Source organism: Capra hircus, chromosome 20, assembly GCF_001704415.2.
Source record: "Capra hircus breed San Clemente chromosome 20, ASM170441v1, whole genome shotgun sequence".
NCBI lineage: Eukaryota > Metazoa > Chordata > Mammalia > Artiodactyla > Bovidae > Capra > Capra hircus.
This window is the reverse complement of record NC_030827.1, coordinates 41283560-41307937: the sequence shown is the minus strand read 5'-3', so window position 1 is coordinate 41307937 and position 24378 is coordinate 41283560. Positions and strand designations below refer to the sequence as shown.

The following is a 24378-nucleotide window of genomic DNA, read 5'->3' as shown; positions in this document are numbered from 1 at the left end:
AAATAGTTTTACAATATTGCCTCCCTCTTGAGCGTCCCTCCCTGGCCCCCATCCCACCCCTCTAGGTCATCACAGAGCGCCAGGCTGGGCTCCCTGTGTTTCATAGCAACCTCTCACTAGCTACCAGTTTTACACATGGTAATGTACACACGTCGAGGCTTCTTTCTCCATCTGCCCCACTCTCTCCTTCCCCCACTATGTCCATAAGTCCGTTCTCTAGACATCTGTGTCACCATTCCTGCCCTACAAACAGGTTCATCAATACCAATTTTCTAGATTCCTGAGTATAGGAGTTCTGAAACTGGGAGGGATCTTTTTCATCATACAGAGACAATATACCTGTGTGGATCTGAGTCAGACTAACATGAAAACCAATAATCATGAAGACTACTGCCCAGACATTTTATCAAGTGCTCGGACAACATTTAACTGCTTACTGTATGTCAGACTGTTCTAATTACTTAACGTGAATTATTCATTTAATCCTCCCACCAACTCTATGAGGTATGTGTACTATTATTCATTCCCATTTCACAGCTAAAGAAACAGAGCTCTACTCAGGCCCTTCCCAGGTTATACAACTAGTAAGAATTAGTGGAGCTGGAACCGGGCCCCAAGCAGTATGACTTCAGTTTCTAAAGAATAAAATAAATTTAGGTTCTAAAAATAACAAATCCGTTAATTAGTAGGATGTAGGAGAGTTAGGTTTTTAGAGCTGCAGAGGTCAGAGACATACAGGGACACTATCTCTTCCTCTAATTAGGAGATGTAGGTTTCTATTAAAAAGACCTGAGTTCTACCATTGTGGGGCTATAAACAGCTTCCACTCAAAAAGCTTGAAGGAAGGATGAGAAGGCAGAAGGTGCCTATAGTGTAAAAACTACAATGGCAAACAATCGGATGGTATTTGTGTGCACATCCCTAGTTTGAAGTAAGTTTCTTAAGTACCAGGTCATGGGAAAGATAGACTTTCCGAGTCGAAGAGATCGGAATTTGAATGGGATCAAGTCATTAGATCTAATCAATTCATAGGGGATGAAGCAACAGTTTAAACATCACCATGGTGATGTAAACATCAAATCCACACTGTAGGGAAATGATCAGACAAATGACCTGGTTTCTTCAAGTAAACAAGCAAGAAAAAGGTAACAGTGTGAGAGTCTATAGATTATCTGAAAGTTGTGATAATAGTGTTACGATTATGTTTATAAAAAGTCCTTAATTCTTAGAGATGTAAAACTGAAATATTTACGAATGAAATATGATGAGCTCTAGGATTTATTTCAAAATAGTCAGGGCGGGTGGCGGGGTGGGGGTAGAGTAGGCAGAGGCATAGACGAGCCATGAGTTAATAACTGTTGAAGTTGGGTGATGAGTAAAAGGAACTCATCAAATTCTCTTTTATACTGTTTGAAATTTTCCATAAAAAAAACAACAACAATTCTTAACAGTGATTAAAAAGAACAAAGCTCCTATAATACGTGAGGCAAAATCAGGTTGAGAACTACAGGTCGAGGCTAAGATATTAACACATCAAACCATTAAAACTTAGAATTATTTGACTTTTTGAGATTTTGAAGTGTTCAGGGTATTTCCTTCAGGTCCGCTGAGTAGGTGGGCTTCTTCAGGTGCTGTTAGTGACACAAAAACATCTTCACAGATCAACAGCTCTCAAACTCAAGCTACCCATTAAAGTCACATGGGAAGACCAAAAGACTCCTAGTATCCAGGATGCACTCAGAACTACTAAATAGCAGAGATGTTAAAGCTCTCCAGGTGTACACAGAGGATGAAAGCTGTTGTTCTAGAAGCTTCTGCACATCAGGGGTGCACAGGGCAAGAGAGCTGTTGTTCTAGAAGCTCCTGCACAGCAGGTGTGCCCACAGGATGAAAGCTGCTGTTCTAGAAGCTCCTGCACAGCAGGGGTGCACAGGGGATGAGGGTGCTTAGAAGGAAGCAGATTCTTCAGCCCTACCTGGACCTCTAGAATCAGAAGCTGTGCTTTCACCAGCTCCCAGGTGACAGGGCCGCAGAGTCAACCATGAGAAGCATGGCCCTAGATGGCAACTTACAAACAGACCGCTGTTCCCCAACCCTTTCAGCAGAATCACCCGTGGCCTTCATTTATGAGCAGGTTCTCAGCTCCTTCCCCAGGGGCCCATGAGGTGGGGCCACACTGCTTTAAAAATCTACATGCCCTCCTCTACTATGGTGAGGGTGAATATTTTACGATGCTGGTGAACCAGTTAATTTTTTCTTATAAAGTCTTTCACGTGGGGGAAAATGTCAGAACCCAGTGTATTAGCATGTTTACATGCAGTCACTGGGGATTCCCATGTGGCACTAGTGGTAAAGAACCTGCCTGCCAACACAGGACACATAAGAGGTGTGGGTTTGATCCCTGGGTCAGGAAGATTCCCTAGAGGAGGAAATGGCAACTCACTCGTTTTCTTGCCTGGAGAACCTCCATGGACAGAGAAGCCTGGTGGGCTACAGTCCATGGGGTATTAAGGAGTCGGACATGACTGAAGTGACTTAGCATGCAGTCACTGAGAAAAGAGGCTGCACAAATGGGCAGCTCTGCACCACTGGGGGGGGGGTGGTCTGTGACATCCCCTCCTGTCCCAGTGAACTCGAGGTGGCTCTACGGAGGCTCTGCCGTGAGACTGCCAGCGTTTATAGGCAACTCACCCTCCTCCTTGGAGAGTGCTCATTTTATCATTAGGATGAGTTCTGAAAACAAAGTAATCAGCCTCTCCAAACACAAGCTGACTTCCTCAAGGAAAGTTGTGCGATCCTCTCAGGCACCACCTCCAGCAGGGTAAGGGAACCCCCAGAGCAACACCCCCAGGCCAGCAGTGTCTTCCTTGGCCGAGTCAACTTCTTGGCTCCTCTGTGTCACACACTCTCTGCAGGGCTGGGGACCGTCTTCTGCCTTCTCAGGGAGGTGGGAGGAAGAAGGCTTTTCAGGAGAAGGCGAAGTAGACACTGAGTTCCTGATTCTTATCCAAGCTGATTAGGGTTCCTCCTCTAACCACTGGGCTTTTGTTAATTTATTCATTCTGGCCCCTAAGTGGGTCTTATGAGTCAGGCACTACATGTGGTACTGAGGATAGAAAGATGAATAAAGACAGTGTCCTTGATTCACCAGAACTGCTGGGCTGCAGAAACAAACATGAACCAAATGGTGATAAGTGCTTCAGTTCACTTCAGTTCAGTCGCTCAGTCGTGTCCGACTCATGTCCAACTCTTTGTGACCGCACAGACTGCAGCCCGCCAGGCTCCTATAGATAAAAACAAACTCCAAACCAGAGGAGCTGCAGGAAGAGAGGCACATGGTGCAAGGAAAGCTCTCCCAAAAGACCTCACCTAGTCCTGGGAAGACTCCCTAAAAGAGATGCCTGAGCAGAGATCTGACTGACGACGTGGAGGTAACTCACTTGTGCAGCCCGGAGTGAAAGGAGCGTCCCAGACAGGAGACCACACGGGCAGGGCCCACAGGAGGGGTCGGTGGGGCTGAAGGGGTGGTGCACGGAAAGCTGATAGCTAGGCAGGAATCCAACCACGAAGGGCCTTGGAGGGCCTGTCAGAAGTTTCATCTTCTCTATCATGCACAGTGAGGAGCACTGATGCAGAGGAGAGGACGGTGAGAAGCCTGCTGGATCCCCCTGCTCAACGTGCTCCACGGAGCACGGATGCTGGGGCCAGAGTGGCTGGGGGAACCATGCAGGCAGCTACCGCGTGGTTCAGGTGCGAACCAAAGCATAGCTTCTCTTGTATGGTTCCAGTGGGGCAGAAAAGGGGAGTGGTGCTGAGTGTGTGTGCCGGGAAGGGGAACCTGGCTGGGGCAGTGTGGGGGAGTGCGTTTGCACTGAGTGCTCTGAACACCAAACCTTGCTGAGGCTCCATCTTTCCCGCTGACCACTAATTAGAACCCCCCACTCCAACCCCAACACGCTGCTCTGCCCACCTTCTCCACCTGGTGTGTTTCCGCTGTGCTGAGACCTATGCCAGCACCAGCGACTCTAATCAGTAGGCGGCAGGATTTTAAAAAACCCTGGGAGTGGGGCTGCCTTCTCTCACTGTCAACATCACATTATAAAACATCACCTCCGAGGAGCAGGGGTTTCTGACCTCCTTCTAACCAGCTTTCCCTTTATACGCTTTGTGACTGTGAAGAGAGGAAGAGGGGCAAGAAAGCATGAGGGGTGTGTGTGATCCCACACTTGTCCCGCAGGTCCCGCCCCACTGCCACCCTGGTGTGTGCCGTAACGAGAGGGCTAACCATACAAATGTCTAAGACTGATCAAAGTCAACACAAAACACCAATACAGTGTATTAATGCACATATATGGAATTTAGAAAGATGGTAATGATGACCCTATATGCAAGAAAGCAAAAGAGACACAGATGTGAAGAACAGACTTTTGGACTCTATGGGAGAAGGCAAGGGTGGGATGATTTGAGAGAAGGGCATTGAAACATGTATATTATCATATAATAGATCGCCAGTCCAGGTTTGATGCATGAGACAGGGTGCTTAGGGCTGGTACACTGGGATGACCCTGAGGGATGGGATGGGGAGGGACGTGGGAGGGTGATTCAGGATGGGGAACACATGTACACCCATGGCTAATTCATGTCAATGTATGGCAAAAACCACTACAATATTGTAAAGCAATTAGCCTCCAATTAAAATAAATAGTTTAAAAAAAAACTGATCTGCTGACGAGGCCCCTCAGAATCACGAACACGAAATGCTCTAGAAAAATATGGATTTTTGGAAAGTGTTAGCAGGGTGTTGAGGAATGTGTTCCAAAACGATAAGATTCAAGTTTCCAAAAAAAGGGTGACGCAGAGTCATCCTTTAAAAATGTAGGTCAGACCACATCAAGCCTCTCTGCTCAAGCTCCTCCGCTCTGCCCTCTCAACTCTGGAAACTGCTCCAGCCATCAGCACCCAGCTGGCCCTCTCCTCCCTGATCACACCCTCTACCGCTCTGGCCGCTCAGTCCCCTCCAGCCCCTGGGCCCCTCACTGCTTCCCACACCACCAGACTCAATCCCACCTCAGGCCCTCTGCCCACACTGTCCCTCTGCCTGACCCACCCTCCCACCAACACCTCCAGCGTGCCCCAGCCCCTGGCCTGATCTACTTTTTTCTCCATAGCACTTGAAGTGAAAATGAAAGTATTAGTCACTCAGTTGTGTCTGACCCTGTGACCCCATGGACTGTAGCCCTCTGTCCAGGGGATTTTCCAGGCAAGAATACTGGGGTGGTTTGCCATTCCCTTCTCCAGAAGATCTTCCCCATGCAGGGATCAAACCCAGCTCTCCTAAAATGCAGGCAGATTCTTTACCACCTGAGCCACCAGGAAAGCACTTATTACCTTCTAATACACTGTCATTACTCTTAAGGGTTTCTTAAAAAAGCACAGGATCGATGTGGAGAAAGTGGAACCCTCAATTGCTGTGGACAGGAGTGTAGAAATGGTGCAGGGGCTATGGAAAATAGTCTGGCAGTTCCTCTTAAGGTTAAATGTGCAGTTCCTATATGACTCAGCAATTTCATCCCTAGGAATACACCCAAGAGAACTAAAAATACGTCCATATGAAAGCTTATACTCATGTTCACAGCAGCATATTCATAATAGCCAAAAAGTGATAACAATTCCATGTCCCTCAACTAATGAACAGATAAATAAAATACGGCACATCCACACCATGGAATATTATTCAGCAGTAATAAAAGAATGAGATTCTGATATCTGCTATGACATGGATGAGCCGTGATAACATTTGTGTTCAGTGAAAGAAGCCAGGCACGAGGGCCACATTCTGCACAGCTCCATTTACGCGAACTGCTGAGGACAGGCAAATCTACAGAAACAGAAAGTAGATGAGCGGCAGCCTAGGGCTGGGGCGGGTGGGTGGGGACATGGGGGTTTCTGGGGATGATGAAAATGTTCTCAAATCAACCAGGGTGATGGCTGCAGGAGATGTGAGAAACGCGGGTTGGATCCCTGGGTCGGGAAGATCCGCTGGAGGAGGGCATGGCAACCCACTCCAGTGTTCTTGCCTGGAGGATTCCATGGACATAGGGGCCTGGTGGGCTACAGTCCACGGGGTCACATGGAGTCAGACACGACTGACTGAGCAGCTGAGCACACCCAGTTGCACAACCCTGTGAATGTGCTAAAAACCACGATACACATCACGGGGATGAACTGGCAAGGCACGTGAATTAAATCTCAACAAATCCGCCAAAAAGAAAAGCATGGTGCCGAGAGCTTACCTTTCACAGACTTTATAGCCTTCATTGACACTCACTGCCTTGTACTTCATGTTGCCTTTGGTCCGCTCCAGCTCCCGACACCAGTCCTGAAGTGTGTCAAACATTACGGCGTGCTTCTTGGGGTCCATTGCTAACAAAACAAATGGAGAAAGACAGTAAAATTTTGTCGTGAAGCCTGGTGTTTTAATGCTGTGAAAGTGGCTCCTTGGGCCCCAAGTTCCTCCACAAAGCCCATTTTTATCCCTGCAGAATGAACTCACTACTTCATCCTAACCTTGTTCCTTTCTTTCTGTCATTCATCCAAAATTATAAGCGAGGCTCTGTCTCTTTGTACCAGGGGAAAGGAGCTGTTCTCGTTCCATTCCTTGCAAAAGTAATTTATAGCTCCATCTGCAGTCATCTGACCATGAGATAATTTATATAACATAAAAAAGATCCCGTGAAGCACTAAAAGACTGGCTTGGCACAAATGCTAAAATAATAAAATATTTTTAGCCCTACCCATGTGTGCATAAGATGGCAAACTCATTTGAACAGCATGTCAGATTCCTGAGTCTAAAGCCTCCTTGCCAAGAAGAGGAGTCCTCAGTGTGACACCTGGCTCCTGAAAGCCACAAACGAAGGAGATGGCCACGTCGAGGGTCGGGGCCCATAGGCCAAGGGCCACATCTCGCTGATGGGGACTTCTGCCCCTCACCCTGCCACTCCCTGCAAGGAGCAAGGGCTCAGGAGTGCTGCTCACGCAGCTCAGCAGGTGTGCCCGTGGTCCTCCCCACAGCACTGCCTGATGAGGGTGACGTGCACCAAAACACCCTTGGGTGGTCACACGGATCAGTTCGTTCCAACCTGTGCACATCTTTAAAAAGCAAGCCTTCTGGGGAAAACAAAGTGTTAAATTAAATGCCCACCTGCTCCTTTTAATAAAACCACATCATAGTACAGAGAATGATAATACAAACAATGATTAAAAAAACAGCAACAACAGTAGTGAAGCTTATACAGCACTTAGGATGCCAAGCACTATTCTAAGCACCTTTCATGTGCTCAATCCTCACAACCCTACAGGGTAGGCAATATTATTTCCTTCATTCAGGCATGGCACAGAAAGGTCAATTAACTCGTCCAAGGTCACACAGCTAGGCAATGGCAGAACTGGAATTCAAACCTAGGCAGCATAAATTTCCCATAAGGTTAACAGATGCAAATAAACTTCCCCACAGACATAAGTAATACCAATATTCCTATTCAAGCATACTAGGTCATTATCTTAGCAACACAGATAAGTTCTTTCCTAAAATGCCAGGTCACAAACATTTAGGACCTTTCAGCCAAAGCACATGTGTGAATTATTAAACCTGAGAAAAATGAAAGATGTTCCGATTGCAAAGCACCCATTTCTACAAACCCCTACACAATAAAAAAACTAACTGGTCCACTTGCACCTCTCAGTTATAACCTTTACTTTACCAAAAAAAGGAGGGCTGGAAGGAGAAGAGAAGGATGTTGGAATTTGAATAGAACACAAGATGCTACACAGCCTGGACATTTTGGCACAAAAAAAACCTCCATAAGGTAATGAAACTGCCAGGGTCAGTCAAGGTAAGGGTTTTGGCATACAGATTGACACCTGCTGGGGAGCTAGGATATGTCCTGTGCTGGTCCAGACCAAGAGTCAGGATACAAGGGAGAGGCAGAGCTCCTAAAAACAGTATGATTTTCACATGTAGACCCAATAAATGTTTATACGAAGTACAGCAATCAACAAAGAGGTCGTATTTTGTACAGCTCATACTGCAACACGCTGTTGTCAGCCAGCGCCCAGCTAATCAGCACGTACACGTATTGCTACCATGAAAAGATCATTCACAGACAGGAACTTACTACATGAAGGCACAAGGTTTAGGCTCAGACTACTAGTAGTGCTGAGTACATTTTCATGTCAGTGTAATTCTCTGGGCAGAATCTGCCCTGAATAAGTAGTTACACTCTCAATTAACCCTCACTCAATGACTGTACCCTATGTGCCGTGCATTTAACCATCTACAGTCTTCAAAACATTCATGGGAAGCATTAACACTACTGTTTTTTAAATGAGAAAACAGAGGCCTCAGGAGTTAAGCACCATCCCCAGGGTCTACGCTACTAGGCAGCTGGACAAAGATTTGAACTCAGGAGGGACAGACCTGGAAATTCACACCTTTTCTTCAAGATCACCACAGTTCCCCAAATGCAGCCTGCTCTCCAGATAGCTTCATCTCTGCACACGCCAGTGTCACTTCCTCAAACACTCCTGAGTGCCTTTCGGATACAATCTCCACCAGCAGCTCAGGCCCAACCTTTGCCCTCTGACAGCCCTCCCTCCCCAGCGTGGCCGGTCCCTTCCACCAGAGCACACAGCACTGACTGGTTGCTTATTTCTTCTTCTGGCTGTGCCGTGTGGTGTTCAGGATCCTAGTTCCCCAACCAGGGATTAAACCCAGGCCCCCTGCAGTGGAAGCACAGTGTCCTAACTACTGGCCCACTGGGGAATTCCCTGACTCAATGCTCTTAGAGGGCAGAGATTTAGTCCTGTTCATATTTCCAGGGTGCCTGACCCATAGCAAGCATTCGAGAAACATTTACCAAGTGAGCAGCTGGTGACAAAGCAACTCTGCATTCCACAAAGCGTGACATGTGCAGGTAGGACACGTCATGTCCCTGAAGAAAGGCTCATGACACACGCACGGGACTGGTCAACACCAACTTCACGTTCAGAGTGACGGGCAGATAGGGACGTAATGTACAACATGACGAGTACAAGTAACACTGCTGTGCGTTTATGTATGGAAGCTGTTAAAGAGAGTAAATCCTAAGGGTTCTGACCACAAGGAAAAAATTTTTCTGTTTCTTGAATATCATGTCGATGTACGATGATGGACGTTCACTAAAATTACTGTGGGCATCATGTCATGACAATGGAAATCAAATCGTTATGCTGTGCACCTTAAACTTAGACATGCTGTGTCAATTATATCTCAGTAAAACTGGAAGGAAAAAAAATTAAAATACTAATTTGGAATTAAAAAAAAAAAAAGGAACGGGAAGAGCAAGTGAACAGACGGAGGGGAAAGATCCAGAGAAGGATGAAGACAAGCATCTGTGGAATCACTGTACAACACTGGGCATTATTAATAGCTCGTTCAGATGACCACAGTTTCTTACTAAAAAGATTGCTCTCTTTTTCAGGGAACCAAATGGAAAACATTTGGAATTTCAAGTTTTCGAACCAAACTGGTTTTCGGATGTGCTCTCTTCTGTACAAGTGTTCCCTTCCCCACCCCCAAATATTTGCTATAAAGCATGTTCTGGCTGTTTAAAAACTTTCTAGAATGCAAGACATTTTTGTAGGGTCTTATGAAATGAAATCAAGCCTATGAAAGTGGAACAAAGAGCCCAGGGACAGAAAGGGTGATTTTAAACTTGTCTCAATTTTCTTTCTCTATAGTCTCACATTTCCAATGACAATCTATTGATTTTAATCTTCCATAAGAACCCATCAAATAATCCTTCACAAAAAGCAAACAAACCTAAAAGATAAGTTAAAGCAACAAAGATCACAGGAAAGAAACAGAAACCTTTTTTAAAAAAAGAACTTTGAATCAATCACCCAAGTAAGAGGTGACCCATTGCTAGAAAAGATGGGGGAAAAAACCCACGGATGGGTTTTCTCCCATGAGCTGCAGGTAGGAACTGGAAGGGTCCTGCCTAACTGCGGATGAAAGCTTACCTGGGCTGTTTCGTGCTGCAGTCGCGTAGGAAAACAGAAACAATCGTTTAAGCAGTTTAGGGGCCTGGGTATGATGAATTATGCCACTGACAATCTACAAAGAACCAAGTAATGGATACAGTCATGCTTTTGGCAAGTAAACACTGAGAGACAAGATCCAAGTTGTCTAGGTTTTCAGTAATGCCCATGGGCTCCGCTGAGCAACATGCTAACTCTCACTGAGGTCTGTATCTGTGATATTATCTCTTGGAATAATGCCACACAAACAGAATGCTAACTATTTTGTCAGGTTTTTTAAGAGCTTTGAATTTCTAGGGAAATTTTTAAGACATAATCTAATTTATCAAAGACAAAGTGCTAAAAAAAACAAGTGCCGTATTCAGACACTCCAAAAATCTGACATGTCAAAAATGTAAAGTAAAAGAAAGTGAAGTCGCTCAGTCATGTCTGACTCTTTACAACACCATGGACTGTAGCTCGCCAGGTTCCTCTGTCCGTGGAATTCTCCAAGCAAGAATACTGGAGTGTGTTGCCCTTTCCTTCTCCAGGGGATACCATCGACCCAGGGAGTGAACCCGGGTCTCCTGCCTTGCAGGCAGACTCCTTACCGTCTGAGCCACCAGGGGAGTCTTTCTAAAGATGTAAAGCTGATATCAGATAATAACCAAGACACTGAGCTATTCTGATCTATGTGTTATGGCCTTAAGGATCTTCTTCTAGAAGACAGCCTTCCCATGGTGGCTGACGGTAAGGAGTCTGCCTGCAATGCAGGAGACCCAGCTTCAATCCCTGGGTCAAGAAGATTCCCCTGGAAAAGGGAACGGCAACCCACTCCAGCGTTCTTGCCTGGAAAATCCCTTGCCTGGACGGAGGAGCCTGGCAGGCTACAGTCTATGCAGTCGCAAAAAGTGGGACACGACTGAGCGACACCACTTTCTTTCTTTCTTTCTAGAAGATAAGGAACTCAATCTACCATGCTTTTAGTTTGAAGTTCCAAACAAAAAGTGTATTTGGACAGATGATGAAAATCATCATTCAAATGGAAGTTTCTTGCTTCTTAGGGAATTTTCCGTATCTGTACCACTTTTTTCTGCTCAGAACAAATACTGGGGTCATGTTTATTATTCTAACCAAACTCCCGTGCTACCTGAAAGAAGATTAAGGGGATATCTAAAAAGAATGTCTAATAACTCACTGTAGCCAAAGCCAACTGATAAACTGACCTCTCGCTAAAGGTTTTCCCTGATGCGTTTACTGTGACAGTGGCAAGTCTGAGACCTTCAATATCTTAAGAGAAACCTTGTAACTTAAAATAATCACTGTAACCAGTTCACCCGGTTACACACCTCAATTTGCTGCAGCAACCAGATTAAGTAAGTGACCAAAAGCACAGGCTTATTTGGTGACTCATTTTGCCCATGACCATGTACCTCCACCTCCCTCCACATGCAACCACGACCCTCCAGATGTCAGCTCCTTCATGTGGGAGTTGGGGGTCGCTGCTGCTGCTTTTGGAAAGGCTGGTGGGGTCGGGGAAGGGGGTTGCTTCTAGCTGCTCCATCCATCTTCCCCTCCCTGACTGCCTTCTGACCCTGGTCTCCCACCTCCCACCCTCTGAAGGCTCTGGGAACAAACATGGTATGAATCGAAGGACTAACTGTACCATGTGCCAGGACAATACAGTCCTGCTCTACCAAGTTATCTCTCAATTCTAATCAAAGTACATGAGGTTATAACCAGTTTCAACTTTACAGAGTGAAAGGCTCCCCTCAACCTTCGTGCAGTGGAAGCAAGAACTGAGTAAGCGGGGAAAACCTGATGGGAAATAAAACCTAAAAACACATGCGACTAGTTACCCTTTTGACTTCCTCTTCTTTTGTGTACCTCAGACAGAAGTGGAACACCCGGAGGTCTTTACAGTGGATGACGAGCTTCTCAGGGTACTTCTTCAGCTGTCCAAAGAGAGTCTTCTTTTTCTCATCAAACACTACAAAACAATGAAATCAAGAAGGGAAATCATGCTATAAGACAGGTTAATGCTAAAGAAACAAGGTAAACTGCTAACTTCCAAGGAGGCCTCTCAAAAGTGAGCGGAAAGGCGTCATCTTCTCAGTAACCATTAGCACGGCCCCATCCCACCCAGCCAGGGCCTGTCCCACCCAGCAGGAGCCCACCCTGTCCCACCCAGCAGGACCCCACCCTGTCCCACCCAGCAGGAGCCCACCCTGTTCCACCCAGCAGGAGCCTAGGACTCTACAACAGCCAGGGCTCCTCATTCCTCCAGAGAAAGTACAAGACCAAAATGGACCTGCCACTGGCAGCAGAATCAACTCCTGCAGAAAACCCAGCTCTGAAAGCTGAGATTATGAAAGATGGGAGATCATTAGGGACCTGACCTGGGACAGCCGACTCCCGGGTTTATGGCTAGGGCCCCTCCTGACCCTGACCCTGAGTTTGGACATCCTGGTGCTGGGAACTCCATAAACAGCTACCAAGTAATTGCTCACAAAGCCTTGACTACCAAAATAGAGAAGTGATGCCAAGAGAGGCTTTGTGTAATCAGCAGAATAGACAGCTGGTGTGCTACAACAGACTTTTATAGGTTAGCCTTTAAAGTAAGACCTGCATGGCTAACACTGACATATGACCAACACCTAGCCTGTAATGGCACCGTGGAGTATTAGAAAGAACAGGTTCACGTTCAAGTCCAAGCTTCACCAGCTAATAAGCTCCTCCTCAAATAAGCCACTTCACATCTCAGTTTTATCATCCATAAAACTGATTAAGATAAATGGGTGAAGAAATTTTAATAAACTATAAAAGTCCAAAAAACAAAACCAACCCATCATTACCAGCTACACATTCAAAGGCCTGGGGAACACAGATACTCACCTCCATAAATCTGATCAACACAGTGGAGGGTAATGTCATTTTCTCCTATGACCTTATTCTTAAACTGCGTTTCCTAAAAAATTCAAAAGGAAACAACTGTGATTCCTTGCTAAGCACTGTTAGACATTTACAGGCACAATGAATTACTATTCCCAACTTGCATACTAAGAAAAATGAGGAGCGGATGGGGGAAATGGGCAAAGGTGGTCAAAAGGTACAGACTTAGGTTATATTATAAAATAAGTAAGTCCTGGAAATGTAACATACAGCATGGTGACTATGGTTAGTAACACTGCACGGTACATTAGAAAGTTGCTAACAGGCTAGATCTTAAAAGTTCTCACCACAAGAAAAAAGTTGTACAACTACGTGAGGAGACGGATGTTAACTAAACGTATTGTGATGATCATTTCACAATACATACGTATCCCAAATTCATCATGTTGTACATCTGAAACCACTACAATGTTGTATGTCAATTCTATCTCAATAAAACTAAAGAAAAAATAAATGAAAAGGTATACGCCCTAAACAAACAGGGAAATGTCACATCCCGAGGAAAAGGACAATGAAGTAGCAAAGTGTGAGAAATGTTGTGAACACTTGTTTTCAAACCCAGGCAGGACATGTCAGTCCTGGGCTGCTCCCAGGCCAACAGGCCAGGCAGCTGCACACGCGCTCTGAGAGGTGCTGGGAGGTGGCAGGCAGGTTCGGATTTTTCTACCCAAATGCAGGTGAGTGATAGGTGAGTGACAAAGCTATGAGAGGGCAGGAAGAAAACCCCAGGAGATTCGCATTTCTGCAAATGCTCTCTCTGCACAGGACTAGGAACTAGGCTCTTAACGCAGTGGCGGCACAGAGGCCCACACTGTGAGGCAGCGAGATGCTGCCATGGCCGGGCTGACCGGCTTCCGGGACCGCACACAGTGGGCTCCGAGTGGCACGGACACTCCTTTTCTCTCCTCTGCTCACTCTTCATAAGGGGGACAAGTCTTACACAAGAACACTGCTGCTCAGTGCAGAGCAAACACAAAACCAAACTCAAGTGCTGCATTCAGCACCAGTCTCATAACTGAACTTAGTTGCTAAATCTGGGGAAGAGTTCTGTGCAGAGAAAACAGGGGGAACTAGTGTTTTTGGGGAGCTGTGATTCCCCTGAGTGATATGTACCGCACTGAAATACAGAAGAAAATAAAAAAGTTGATGGTGTCAACCTATGAGGTCCAATGCACGCCAGCACGACGGGAGGCACTGGTGGAACTGCACAGCGGTCCTCCCACCAAAGGAGGGAGAGCAGATCATGGTGAGAAGGACTCTGGCCTTTGTGTTTACATGCATTAAGGGCAAGTTACTGAGAAGCTGGGGAAAAAGACAGCGGGGTCACAGGGGCAGTGCTACCCCAAACTCAGCCAAGTGCAGCTCACACGCACATCATTATCCAGGGCAGATTCATCGTCGCCCAAGAAAGCAATCTTGAAGTCTGTGCAGACAAGCCTCCCGTAGATTCCACGCTGACAGGAATCTTCCTGGACACACTTCAGTACTGTGCTGGCTTCACACAGCAGCTGTTCACCTGATGGAAACCAAAGCAAAGTGTCCTGAGAGTCCTCAAGCAACATACAGAAGGCAAGCAGTACAAGCTTCCCTGGCTCTATTCCTGTAAAGACAAACACAGGCCACGACATGGCACAGGGGAGCTGCAAAACCCAGGGGGAGACAAAGCAGCGTGGGGCCCACGGAGAAGTGGAACCACAATGACTCAGATACACCTTCACATGGGGCACTCCTGTCTTCTCACTGCGAATAATGGACGTGTCCAAAGAGGTAGAAACGACCTAGGCCGCACGGGCAGGCACAGATCTTAGTGCTTCCATCACTTGAACCCGAACAGACGTTCTGTACCCGAGCAGAAGCGGTACCCAAGCGAGCAACGCCAGACGGGCTGGCCGGCAAGCTGCGGAATGTCGTTCTCGCGCTCCCCTTCCTGCGAGAGTGGCCATTCCTTACCCCGGAAAGAGGACGGGGTGTGTGCCTGGTCCGGAGCTCTCAGGCAGCTTCCTCAGGCCCAGGGGGTACAGCATGACCGCACTCGGTCTGGCTCCACAGACAAGGATGGGAGGAAAAGGGAGGTCAGAGGTTTGTGGGAAAGCAAGCCTGTTTCCTCCCTTTCTTCGCTGAGCGTGTTTCCTCTCACTATGTCACCTTTCCTGCTCTCTCTGCAGACGCCCAGCAGCACGGGAGCTGTATTTCCTGGTGACAGAGAGAGACAACTTCCGTCTCCAGTCAAAGAGATGAGGGTTTAGGGATAGGCAGGAAGTGGAGAGGCTCATGAGGGCCGGATGGTGAGGACAGAAAAATAAAAGGAGGATACAGGGAAACAAAAAACTGAGTATAAAATTTTTAAAAAAAGCAAAAAACACCTAAGTGTAAATACTTTGGGACAAGAAAAAAAGGAATTTTCTCCTCATCTAACAGACAACCATCGTCTTAAAATCTCCCTCTGGATTTTCCCTTCAGTGTCTTTAAATTTACCATTTGGCTAAAAATTAATCTATTCTAACTTTCAATATGAAAACAAAGAAGAATTTCAGATACTAAGACTTGAAGGGACACATAAAATGTTTCACCTTGTTTTTTTCTCTCTTCCAAGCTGTTAAATACAATAGAAATACAGGAAGATGGTTCTGTCACCAGCTCAGCCTCTACAGAGAGGTCAGCATCTTCAAACCACCAGGCTTGAAGAAAACAATGAAGTGAGTTTAAAATAGTCTCAGAAAAAGTGCTTTAGCTGAGTTCAAGGTAGAAGGCACGTGAGCAAGGCTTTCTATGCTTTGAACCCCTGGTGTAAAACAGCTTTAAAAATAAATAAATAGAACAGCTTTAATAGTGAACCTGCCCCAAGGCCAGGCAAGCCATATGGGTCCATGCTCAGGCACTCGAGGCCTCGCCACACCTGTCAGCCAGTACAGACAGACAGAGTCTCAGGTCACATGAGGCATGAGCTGGGAAAGATCTTAATCTAGTCTAGGAAACCTGGGCTGCACAGCGAGACGAGACGTCAGGAATCCAGGGAATGCGAGAATGTGTGTAACACTAAGCTGAAGACAAAAGTAAGCTTCCAAATCTGTACCCCAAGAAGAGCAAACTGATATATGGATTGAGGTTTAGGCCATTTTTTATAGGGAAGAGCCTTTGACACTTAAAAACATTTTTTTTTAAAGTTAGAGATTTCTGATGTTTATGAAATAAGGTGGATCAGTCAGAAACTTGTGCATATTCATACTGTCCCAATAAAAGGGAATAAAATTAAAAGAACCAGAATGAGGCCTCAATTGTTTTGGGAAATGTACCCAAAAATACTTATGAAAAAAGCTGGAAAAAAAAGAAAGCAGAACTGAAAGCACAACTCACAGGATAGCCCCATATCTGGAGAGCCTACACCACCAAGTTTGTTTCTGAATTCAGAAATAATTAAAACTCAATTTACGCTATAGACAGTCACTCTCCTCCATCTCAAAAAAAAAAAATCCAGCCAATCCAGTCTCCTCAGTGATGACAAACAGCAAGCCCTGGCAGTCCAGGGTTGGGGAGTTGGTTAAGCCCCAGCTGGGTGGGATGTAAGGATCTAGAAGGGACCAGAATCTTCCAGATAGGGACCAGAAAAGTTGATGGGGCCAAGTAAGGCAACCTGAAAAAAGACCTCATTTGCTTACAAAGAGGTGAGAATTTCCCGCCTTTATTTTCATTCGCTCTGGGTAGGAGGAAACAAAAATTCTTTGCAGATGGTGTAATATTCAGTTCCAGGTGTGCAGACACTGAACTAAAGACCTTGATATTCTGGTCCAACTCATTATTGTCACACACTGTGTGGATGAAAACAAAGGAGTTTATATATAGTGCTACTAGAAATGACATAATTTATTGCTGGCTTTGAACTGCACATGAGGAGGTGCGACGCTAACATGACTGTTACCTGGCAACAAGTGAAGAGTGACTTCCTTCTCGGTTACTTCCTTTTCGTTTGTGTGAATTTCCTAAAAGAGAAGAGCAAAGGGTAATATATTTAAGGGCTCAAGTGAATAACATAAAGCCATACTTTCGGAATACATGCTAAAACATCACGTTCAGCAGCTTTTTGTTTATTTGACAAGCTAGGTGTTTTTTTTAATTGAAGTATAACTGGTTTCTCAAATGGTAAAGACTCCACCTGCAATGCAGAAGTCCTGGGTTTGATCCGTGGGTTGGTAAGATCCTCTGGAGGAGGGCATGGCAACCCACTCCAGTATTCTTGCCTAGAGAATCACCAAGGACAGAGGAGCCTGGCGGGCTACAGTCCATGGGGTCACAAAGAGTCAGATACAACTGAGCAACTAACTAACACATAGCTGATCTGCAATGTTGTGTTAATAGCTTTTTTAAAGTAATTAAAAAAAAAACTTTTAAGAAAATAGGTACATTTGGTTTATTCTTTTTGGGGGGCAGCACAGCATGTAAGATCTTAGTTCCCCAACCAGGGACTGAACGCCAGCCACCTGCAGGGAACACAGAGTCTTAACCACTGAATCACCAGGGAAGTACCTAAAGTATCTTTAACTAAAGAAGCCAGAAAATTTCAGCAGGTCAGTTCAATGGGTTACACTAACAATTCAGAAGTGACAATGCTTAAGAGGAGCAGGGATGGGCACTCCCCACATACAGGAACAGATGTCACTCAGCAAGGCAAGGCAGCTCGAGCAGAGTCTGAGAGAGAATGGAAGACAGCCCAAGAATGATTCCCTTCTTCCTCCAGTGAGAATCAAGGATCAAAACTGAAGTAGACTTCTGTGTTTCTGGGAGAAAATGGACCTGTGTAAAGGGCTGGAAGGTAAAAACAGGAAGCTATGGACGTGTCAAGTCAATACAGATCCATCCACTCTGCAGCATGTGCGTGCGTGCCGAGTCACTACAGGTATGTCCGACTCTGTGATTCTATGCACTGCAGCCCACCAGGCTTCTCTGTGCATGGGATTCTCCAGGCAAGAATACTGGAGTGGGCTGCCATGCTCGCCTCCAGGGGGTCTTCCCGACTCAGGGAGCGAACCCATGTCTCTTGCGTCTCCTGCACTGGCAGGTGTGTTCTTTACCACTAGCGCCCCTGGGAAGCCCTGCAGCACACCAGGGCTCAGAACAGGTGGCTGCGAACAGACCTGCTCCTTCTAAGCTACCTAAAACCACACAACAGTGCCCCAGGACGCAATCATTTCTAGTAAATCAAGGCCAGGTTCTTTTCTTTTTTTTTAAATTTACTTATTTTTGGCTACACTGGGTCTTCATTGCTGCACGTAGGCTCTCTAGTTGTAGAGAGCAGGGGCTACTCTTCGCTGTGGGTCACAGGCTTCTCGGTGGGTTAGCTTCTCTTGTCACAGAGCACGAGCTCTAGGGAGCACGTGTTTATTGCTCTGCAGACTGTGGAATCTTCTTGGCTGATGGACTGAACCCATGTCCCCTGCACTGGCAAGAAGACGCTTATCTACTGGACCACCAAGGGAAGTCCAAGGCGAGGTTCTGTGTCACTGTTTCTCAATTAACAACGTCTTCAAAGGCTTCTATCCAGGGTTCAGTGTTTACCCGATAGTCAAAGATAACTAGCAATCCTTAATGAGTGAATGGACCAAAACATCAATCATAAATGGCTGTTAACTTTAAGACTCAATGGGGGTTACTTCTTTATATAGATTTTCACTACTTTTAAAAACAATTTATCCCCATACTAGAATATTCATGTTAGACATTCTTCTACTGGCATCTATAATATCACCTTTTAAGTATCCAAGTGCATGCTTATTTCCCTCTCTGTAACAGTATTTTTCCAACTAGGGCTTGTATCTATCAATGGGTTGTAAATCAACTTAGTGAGTCAAAATCAAATTTTTCCACAAAAAGACAGAATAAAAAATATCATATGGTAAAACACTGGGGAAAAACAAAAAGTGTTGTTGGGCCCCCTCATCAACCTACCACATCACCTATGAAGAATTCTTGCCAAAATATCTCACTCCATCTGCTTGAGCTGCTACCTACCAGTTTATAAGAACACTGGGACAGAGAAACATGTTAAATGACACTGCGGGGATGCAAACAATCAAATCCTGACTGCAGGAAATGCTACAAAACACAACCAGTTCTGTCAACGTATTAAAATGAAATATTTTTACTTTGTTTTGGGTAGAAGTTTCTGGGTGGTATGAGTTTCTGGAATCTGTTGATTCAAATTGAAGCCCCCCAGTACTAGAAGAAACCACAGTACAGCTGAGGCTGGGAGAGGCCAGACAGCCCATCTTGAGGCTGCAGAATGAAGTCGTAGTGTCTTCAGAGAACCTGCTTTGTGCCTGGTCGGTTTTGGAGATGACTGATTTCCATCCTGGGAGACGCCAATAAATCAAGCCTCCCTGACGCAGCGCCTCTCAAAGCTGTGGAGCATCAGGTCATCTGGGGAGCTTGTTCTTCACCTCCGCAGACGCTCAGGCCCTACCGCAAGCCTGAGGAATCAGAGTGTGGGGGCCGCAGCTGAGTCTCTCATCTGTAAACACTCCCCAGATGACTCTGACACGCTGCTCCAGGTTATACAAGAGAGACTGTTTTTTGCATATGTAAATGCTAGGAGTGGATTTGGTAATTTAGAAATTCTCATTGAGAGGTTTCATCATCTGTCATTGACAAGAACTAAATTAAAGCACAATTATTTTTGACAGGTTTATCATCTGTGTCTGAGGAAAGCAAAGCTATGCATTAAATTCAATCAGCTGTTAGAAAACTAGCAATCATCTTTAGCGCTTGGAATTCAGTTGAAAAACTGAAGCCAGGACAGAGAAGACAGCCTTACTGTTACGCTGTCCACAGAAGTATCATCTTCCGACTTAAAGATTTTATACTATCCCAAATTACTGACGTACATCAATTCTTGAAATGGTTAATGAAATCCTTTAGTTTACATCCCATGAACAAGGCAATCAGAGGACATCTCTCAGGATGGTCCAACCCAAAACTCCCTTGTCCTGGACGAGTGTTCCCTGCTTCCCTAACCTCCTTCCTGGAGAGTACCACCTCCTTCCCACCACCTGCATGAGCTAACAGACAAGACATAGTTGCAAACGGCTAATCATTTTATCTCCCCCACTAATTTGGCTGAAGGGCTAAGAGAAGCTAATCAAGCTGGCTACTTTAACTACAGGCTTTGTAGCATGTGTGCAAGTCACTTCAGTGGTGCCCGACTCTTGGCGACCCTATGGACAGTAGCCCACCAGGCTTCTCTGTCCATCAGATTCACCAGGTGAGTATAATGGCGCGGATTGCCGTGCCCTCCTCCAGGGGATCTTCCCACTTCAGTGGTGCCCGACTCTTGGCGACCCTATGGACAGTAGCCCACCAGGCTTCTCTGTCCATCAGATTCACCAGGTGAGTATAATGGCGCAGATTGCCGTGCCCTCCTCCAGGGGATCTTCCCAACCCAGGGATCGAGCCTGCATGTCTTCTGTCTCCTGCATTGGTAGGCAGGTACTTTACCACTAGTGCCACCTGGGAAGCCCACAGACTTTGTAGATTTGGCTACAAATACGTGGCAGCAGAGAAAGCTGTTCTGTAAAGAATGACACACATGAAGAAGATAGGTGGAGAAAGAAGACCGTCCCCCAAACAAACAAGCAGTCCTGGCCTGGTCTCCATGGATTTCCAGGCTCTGGTGATGCCCAACCACGCCTCTGGCCCACAGTTCCAAGCATCACATCTGTATCTTTATAACAGACTCCCTTGTGAGCCAAAGCTAGCTACAGCAATTCTGCTGACCATCACCAACGGTACTGACTTCGGTCAACTGCACCAATAACAGAAACCAGAGATGAAGGAATCACGTCATGCAACATGTCAATGTGCAGTAAGTATGTCCAGGGCTCTAGGATTAGGAACCGACATCAGAGACACCGTCTCACACGAGTAAGACTGGCGGGAATCACACGCCAGACCGAGCACCTGCCACTTCCAACTGTGTGGATTTTAGGTGAGGACGTATGAGGCCTCCAGGCTGTAAAGCCTCACAGGGTTTCACCATTATTCAAGCGGAGAGAGCCCCCCCGAATGGCGTGCCTTGGCGGCTACCCCCACAATCTCTGCATGACTTCTCAGGGTGTAGGGGCGCATATTACTCCCTGCTCTACCCTTTCCCACATACCAGGTAAAGCAGAAACTACCTTAAAAACAAAACACCCCACGGACTTCAAGTGGTTAAGACTCCCGCTTCCACTACAGGCGGGGGCAGGTTCGGTCCCCAGTCGGGAAACTAAGATCCTGCGTGCTGCATGGCGTGCCAAAAAATAATCCCATAATGTTCTTAGCCTTGTCATTTCCAAACTAAGTCCTACAGTGTATGTATTTGTGCACACACACACACACACACACAAATATATATGTATATGTATTGTTCAGTTGCTAAGTTGTGTCCAACTCTTTTCGATACCACAGACTATAACCCACCAGGCTCCTCTGTCCATGGGATTGTCCAGGCTCTTGCTGGACAGAATGCTGGAGTGGGTTGCCATCTCCTTCTCCAGGGGTCTTCCTGATTCAAGGATTGAACCCGCGTCTCCTGCATTGGCAGGGGGGTTCTTTACCACTGAGCCACCTGAAAACCTATATATATGTTCAGAAGTATATAAAAGCAGGGGATGCTAGGCTTCTAAAGATAATTGAGGTTTGTACGTGAAAAAAAAGGAGGAGATTTATAAGAAACAAAGGTAACTGAATGAATCTCTAGCCAGTGCTAGGTAAACAGGAGCTCACAGCCCAGTGGGGAGACGAGACAATACTAACACACTGTACCGCCATATGCGCGTTAACGAAGGCTCTGACGGGGACTCCAGGAACACAGAAGTGGGGACCTGACTCAGTAGAGGGACCAACAGCGGGCGGGGGAAGGGCAGACTGTTCAAGCAGTCTCCCTGGAAGTGGCTCACAAGGAGTGTGCGGGAGTTCAACAGACGGACCAGCAGAGGCAGGAGGAAAGGAAAGAGAAGGTGCAGACACGGCAACAAGGAAGGCCGTCTTAAGGAGCCTGGGCTTCATCCCGTGGGCTGTGAGGAGCAAGGCGGTCAAGCAGACTGCACTGAACACACAGTGTTTCCTATCTGCAACAAGGGTCTCTCGGGCAACAGCACAGGACCAAGTCAGAAACCTGGGTGGGTTCCGGCCTCCTCCGGAGCAAGCGGGACCATCTGGGCAAGTGTCCTGGCCTCGGGGTGCCCGCTGAAGAGAATGGAATCAGGAGCTCACTGCCTGCCTTATGACCACATCGTGACAGCGCAGTGAGCCTCAGTATTTGTGCTCTCAAAGGAGGCAGGGTCCATGGCGGCTCGCCCTCACTAGAACGGCAAAGGAAGACCCCTGCAGACCAGCCCTCGATTCTAAAACACGGGCAAGACAGGGCACTCCGATCTCAGAGGGGAGAAGATAAATCTACCAGAAGCATTTCCTCGGAGAAAAAGGGAAAGGACTGGAGGCCTCTTCCCCTCATGGAAAAAGGGAAACTGGAGACTCACCCTTGTTTTTTTCAAATGCCCCAGAAGCTTATTACACATTTTTCACTTTAACAGTAGGGACTCCTTGGTACCTCCCTGGTGATCCAGCGGCTATGACCCAGTGCAGCCAAATAAATAAATAAAAATAAATATATTTTGTAAAGAGTAGGGACTCCTCCTCTTCTCTGGAATAATGTTAAATACATTCTGATGCTGGCAACAAGTTGCTGACCAAAAACTGATCTGAGAGAAAGGAAAACCCACCGAGCAGCTAGGTCGTGGAGGAGCCAAATATCTCATGAAGTGTGTGGGAAATTTCAGCATGAGAGGCGGCGGCAGAAAAACCACCAAGATTTCTAACAGTGCTTGACTTCCTACTAAAGCTGCCACTATTCAGCAGACTTCCTTCAGCTGCAGACAGGGAGAGGAGAGGTCAGAATAATGCAGTAAGATACACACTGCTGCCGACAAGCTAGTGTTCAACAAAAAGGAGTCTAACCAACCAATACAGGTGAGCCCTTGCCTCGAATGCCACTAAATAACTTTGTGTGAGTGTGCTGTTAGCCATTCAGTTGTATCCAACTCTCTGCGACCCCATGGACTGGGACCCACCAGGCTCCTCAGTCCATGGGATTTTCCAGGCAAGAATACTGGAGTGGACTGTCATTCCCTTCTCCAGGGGATCTTCCCAACGCAGGGATCAAACTTGGGTCTCCTGCATTGCAGGCAGACTCTTTACCATCTGAGCCAGTAGGGAAGACTAAACAAGTAAAACAGCTTTATTTGTCCAAAACACAGATCATACAGCAACCTCAGCTATTTGAAACACTGCTGAAAATCCCAAAGTGAAAAAAGACTTCTGAGCAGTAAAGACAGGTGTGTTCAAGTCTGTACACGGCAATCAAGGCCCTCCACAAGCTGTCAGTCTCAGCTTCCACTTCAACTGCACACGTTTAACTATAATAATAAGTCACATTTATTAAGTTCTATGATGTGTCAGATAAGTACTCGTCATAAGTATCTCATTAATCTGCATAACACCAGAATTGGTACTGCTTCCATTTTACAGATGCAGAAACTGAGGCTTAAAGAGGTTCAGGAACTTCCCTTTAATAGGAAAATAAGTCACTAACCAAGGGTTCGGCCCAAGCCCTGACTAACTCCAGAGCCCACATTCCTTGCCGCTGTGTTCCAACAAACACAGTCTCTAGTTTCCTACCACAAAACATCCATTGCATGCAACAGAAAACCAGTCTCCTGCTACAAAACTCATTAGAACAAATTAGAAAAATTCCCTTACGAGAACTGTACTCCACTGTACAAGGCTTTGCCTCATACAGGACAAAAGCACGTGAAAGCAAGTGTCAGCTGCGTGCCTGAGAATCTGCTGAGAGACTGCGGGGCAGCCTGGTTGTTTCACTCCACTGGTTCTCGGAGTTTTCTCTAGTGTCTTACCAAGTTCATATTCAGGCTGTGCACATCTCAAAAGTGTGGAGGACCTAGAATCTTGGCAAAGGGGGAAAAAGGGACCTTGGAAAGAATGGAGTGGGGGTCTCTACCGTGAAGCTCTCCTAGGCCAGACGCTTGTAAATGTTCATGTCAACCCTTCACTGCTTACAAGGGCTCTGAGTCAAAAACCAAAGTTGTTATTCTCAGTTTAATTTCATCCAGGCAGAAGGGCAAATTCCAAGAGGCAACATAACATCCCTAAAGGTTCCAAAACACAGTTTCTTTCGATCACTTCTGGCACCAAGTGCTAAAAAGACACAATACAAACATTTTTATTTCCTCCAGGTCGCTCCACTGCTCTAAAATGGACACTTAATACTCTGCTTTTTCCGCTAGAATAGAAAATCAGAGGGGGTAGATGCATTTGTGGCTA

At 46.2% G+C, this 24378-nt stretch overlaps 1 protein-coding gene across 1 annotated transcript in view; it reads right to left on the bottom strand.

The window, feature by feature from the left end:
• MTMR12 (myotubularin related protein 12) overlaps positions 1-24378 on the bottom strand; it is a 66518-nt gene that overhangs the window by 22029 nt on the left and 20111 nt on the right. Inside the window, exons 2-7 of the mRNA XM_018065668.1 lie at positions 16925-16985; positions 14382-14524; positions 12952-13024; positions 11916-12046; positions 10060-10153; positions 6294-6423 (exon numbers count right to left, since the gene is read on the bottom strand). Of these exons, the coding sequence (XP_017921157.1) occupies positions 6294-6423; positions 10060-10153; positions 11916-12046; positions 12952-13024; positions 14382-14524; positions 16925-16985 (632 nt within the window). The remainder of the gene's footprint in view (positions 1-6293; positions 6424-10059; positions 10154-11915; positions 12047-12951; positions 13025-14381; positions 14525-16924; positions 16986-24378) is intronic.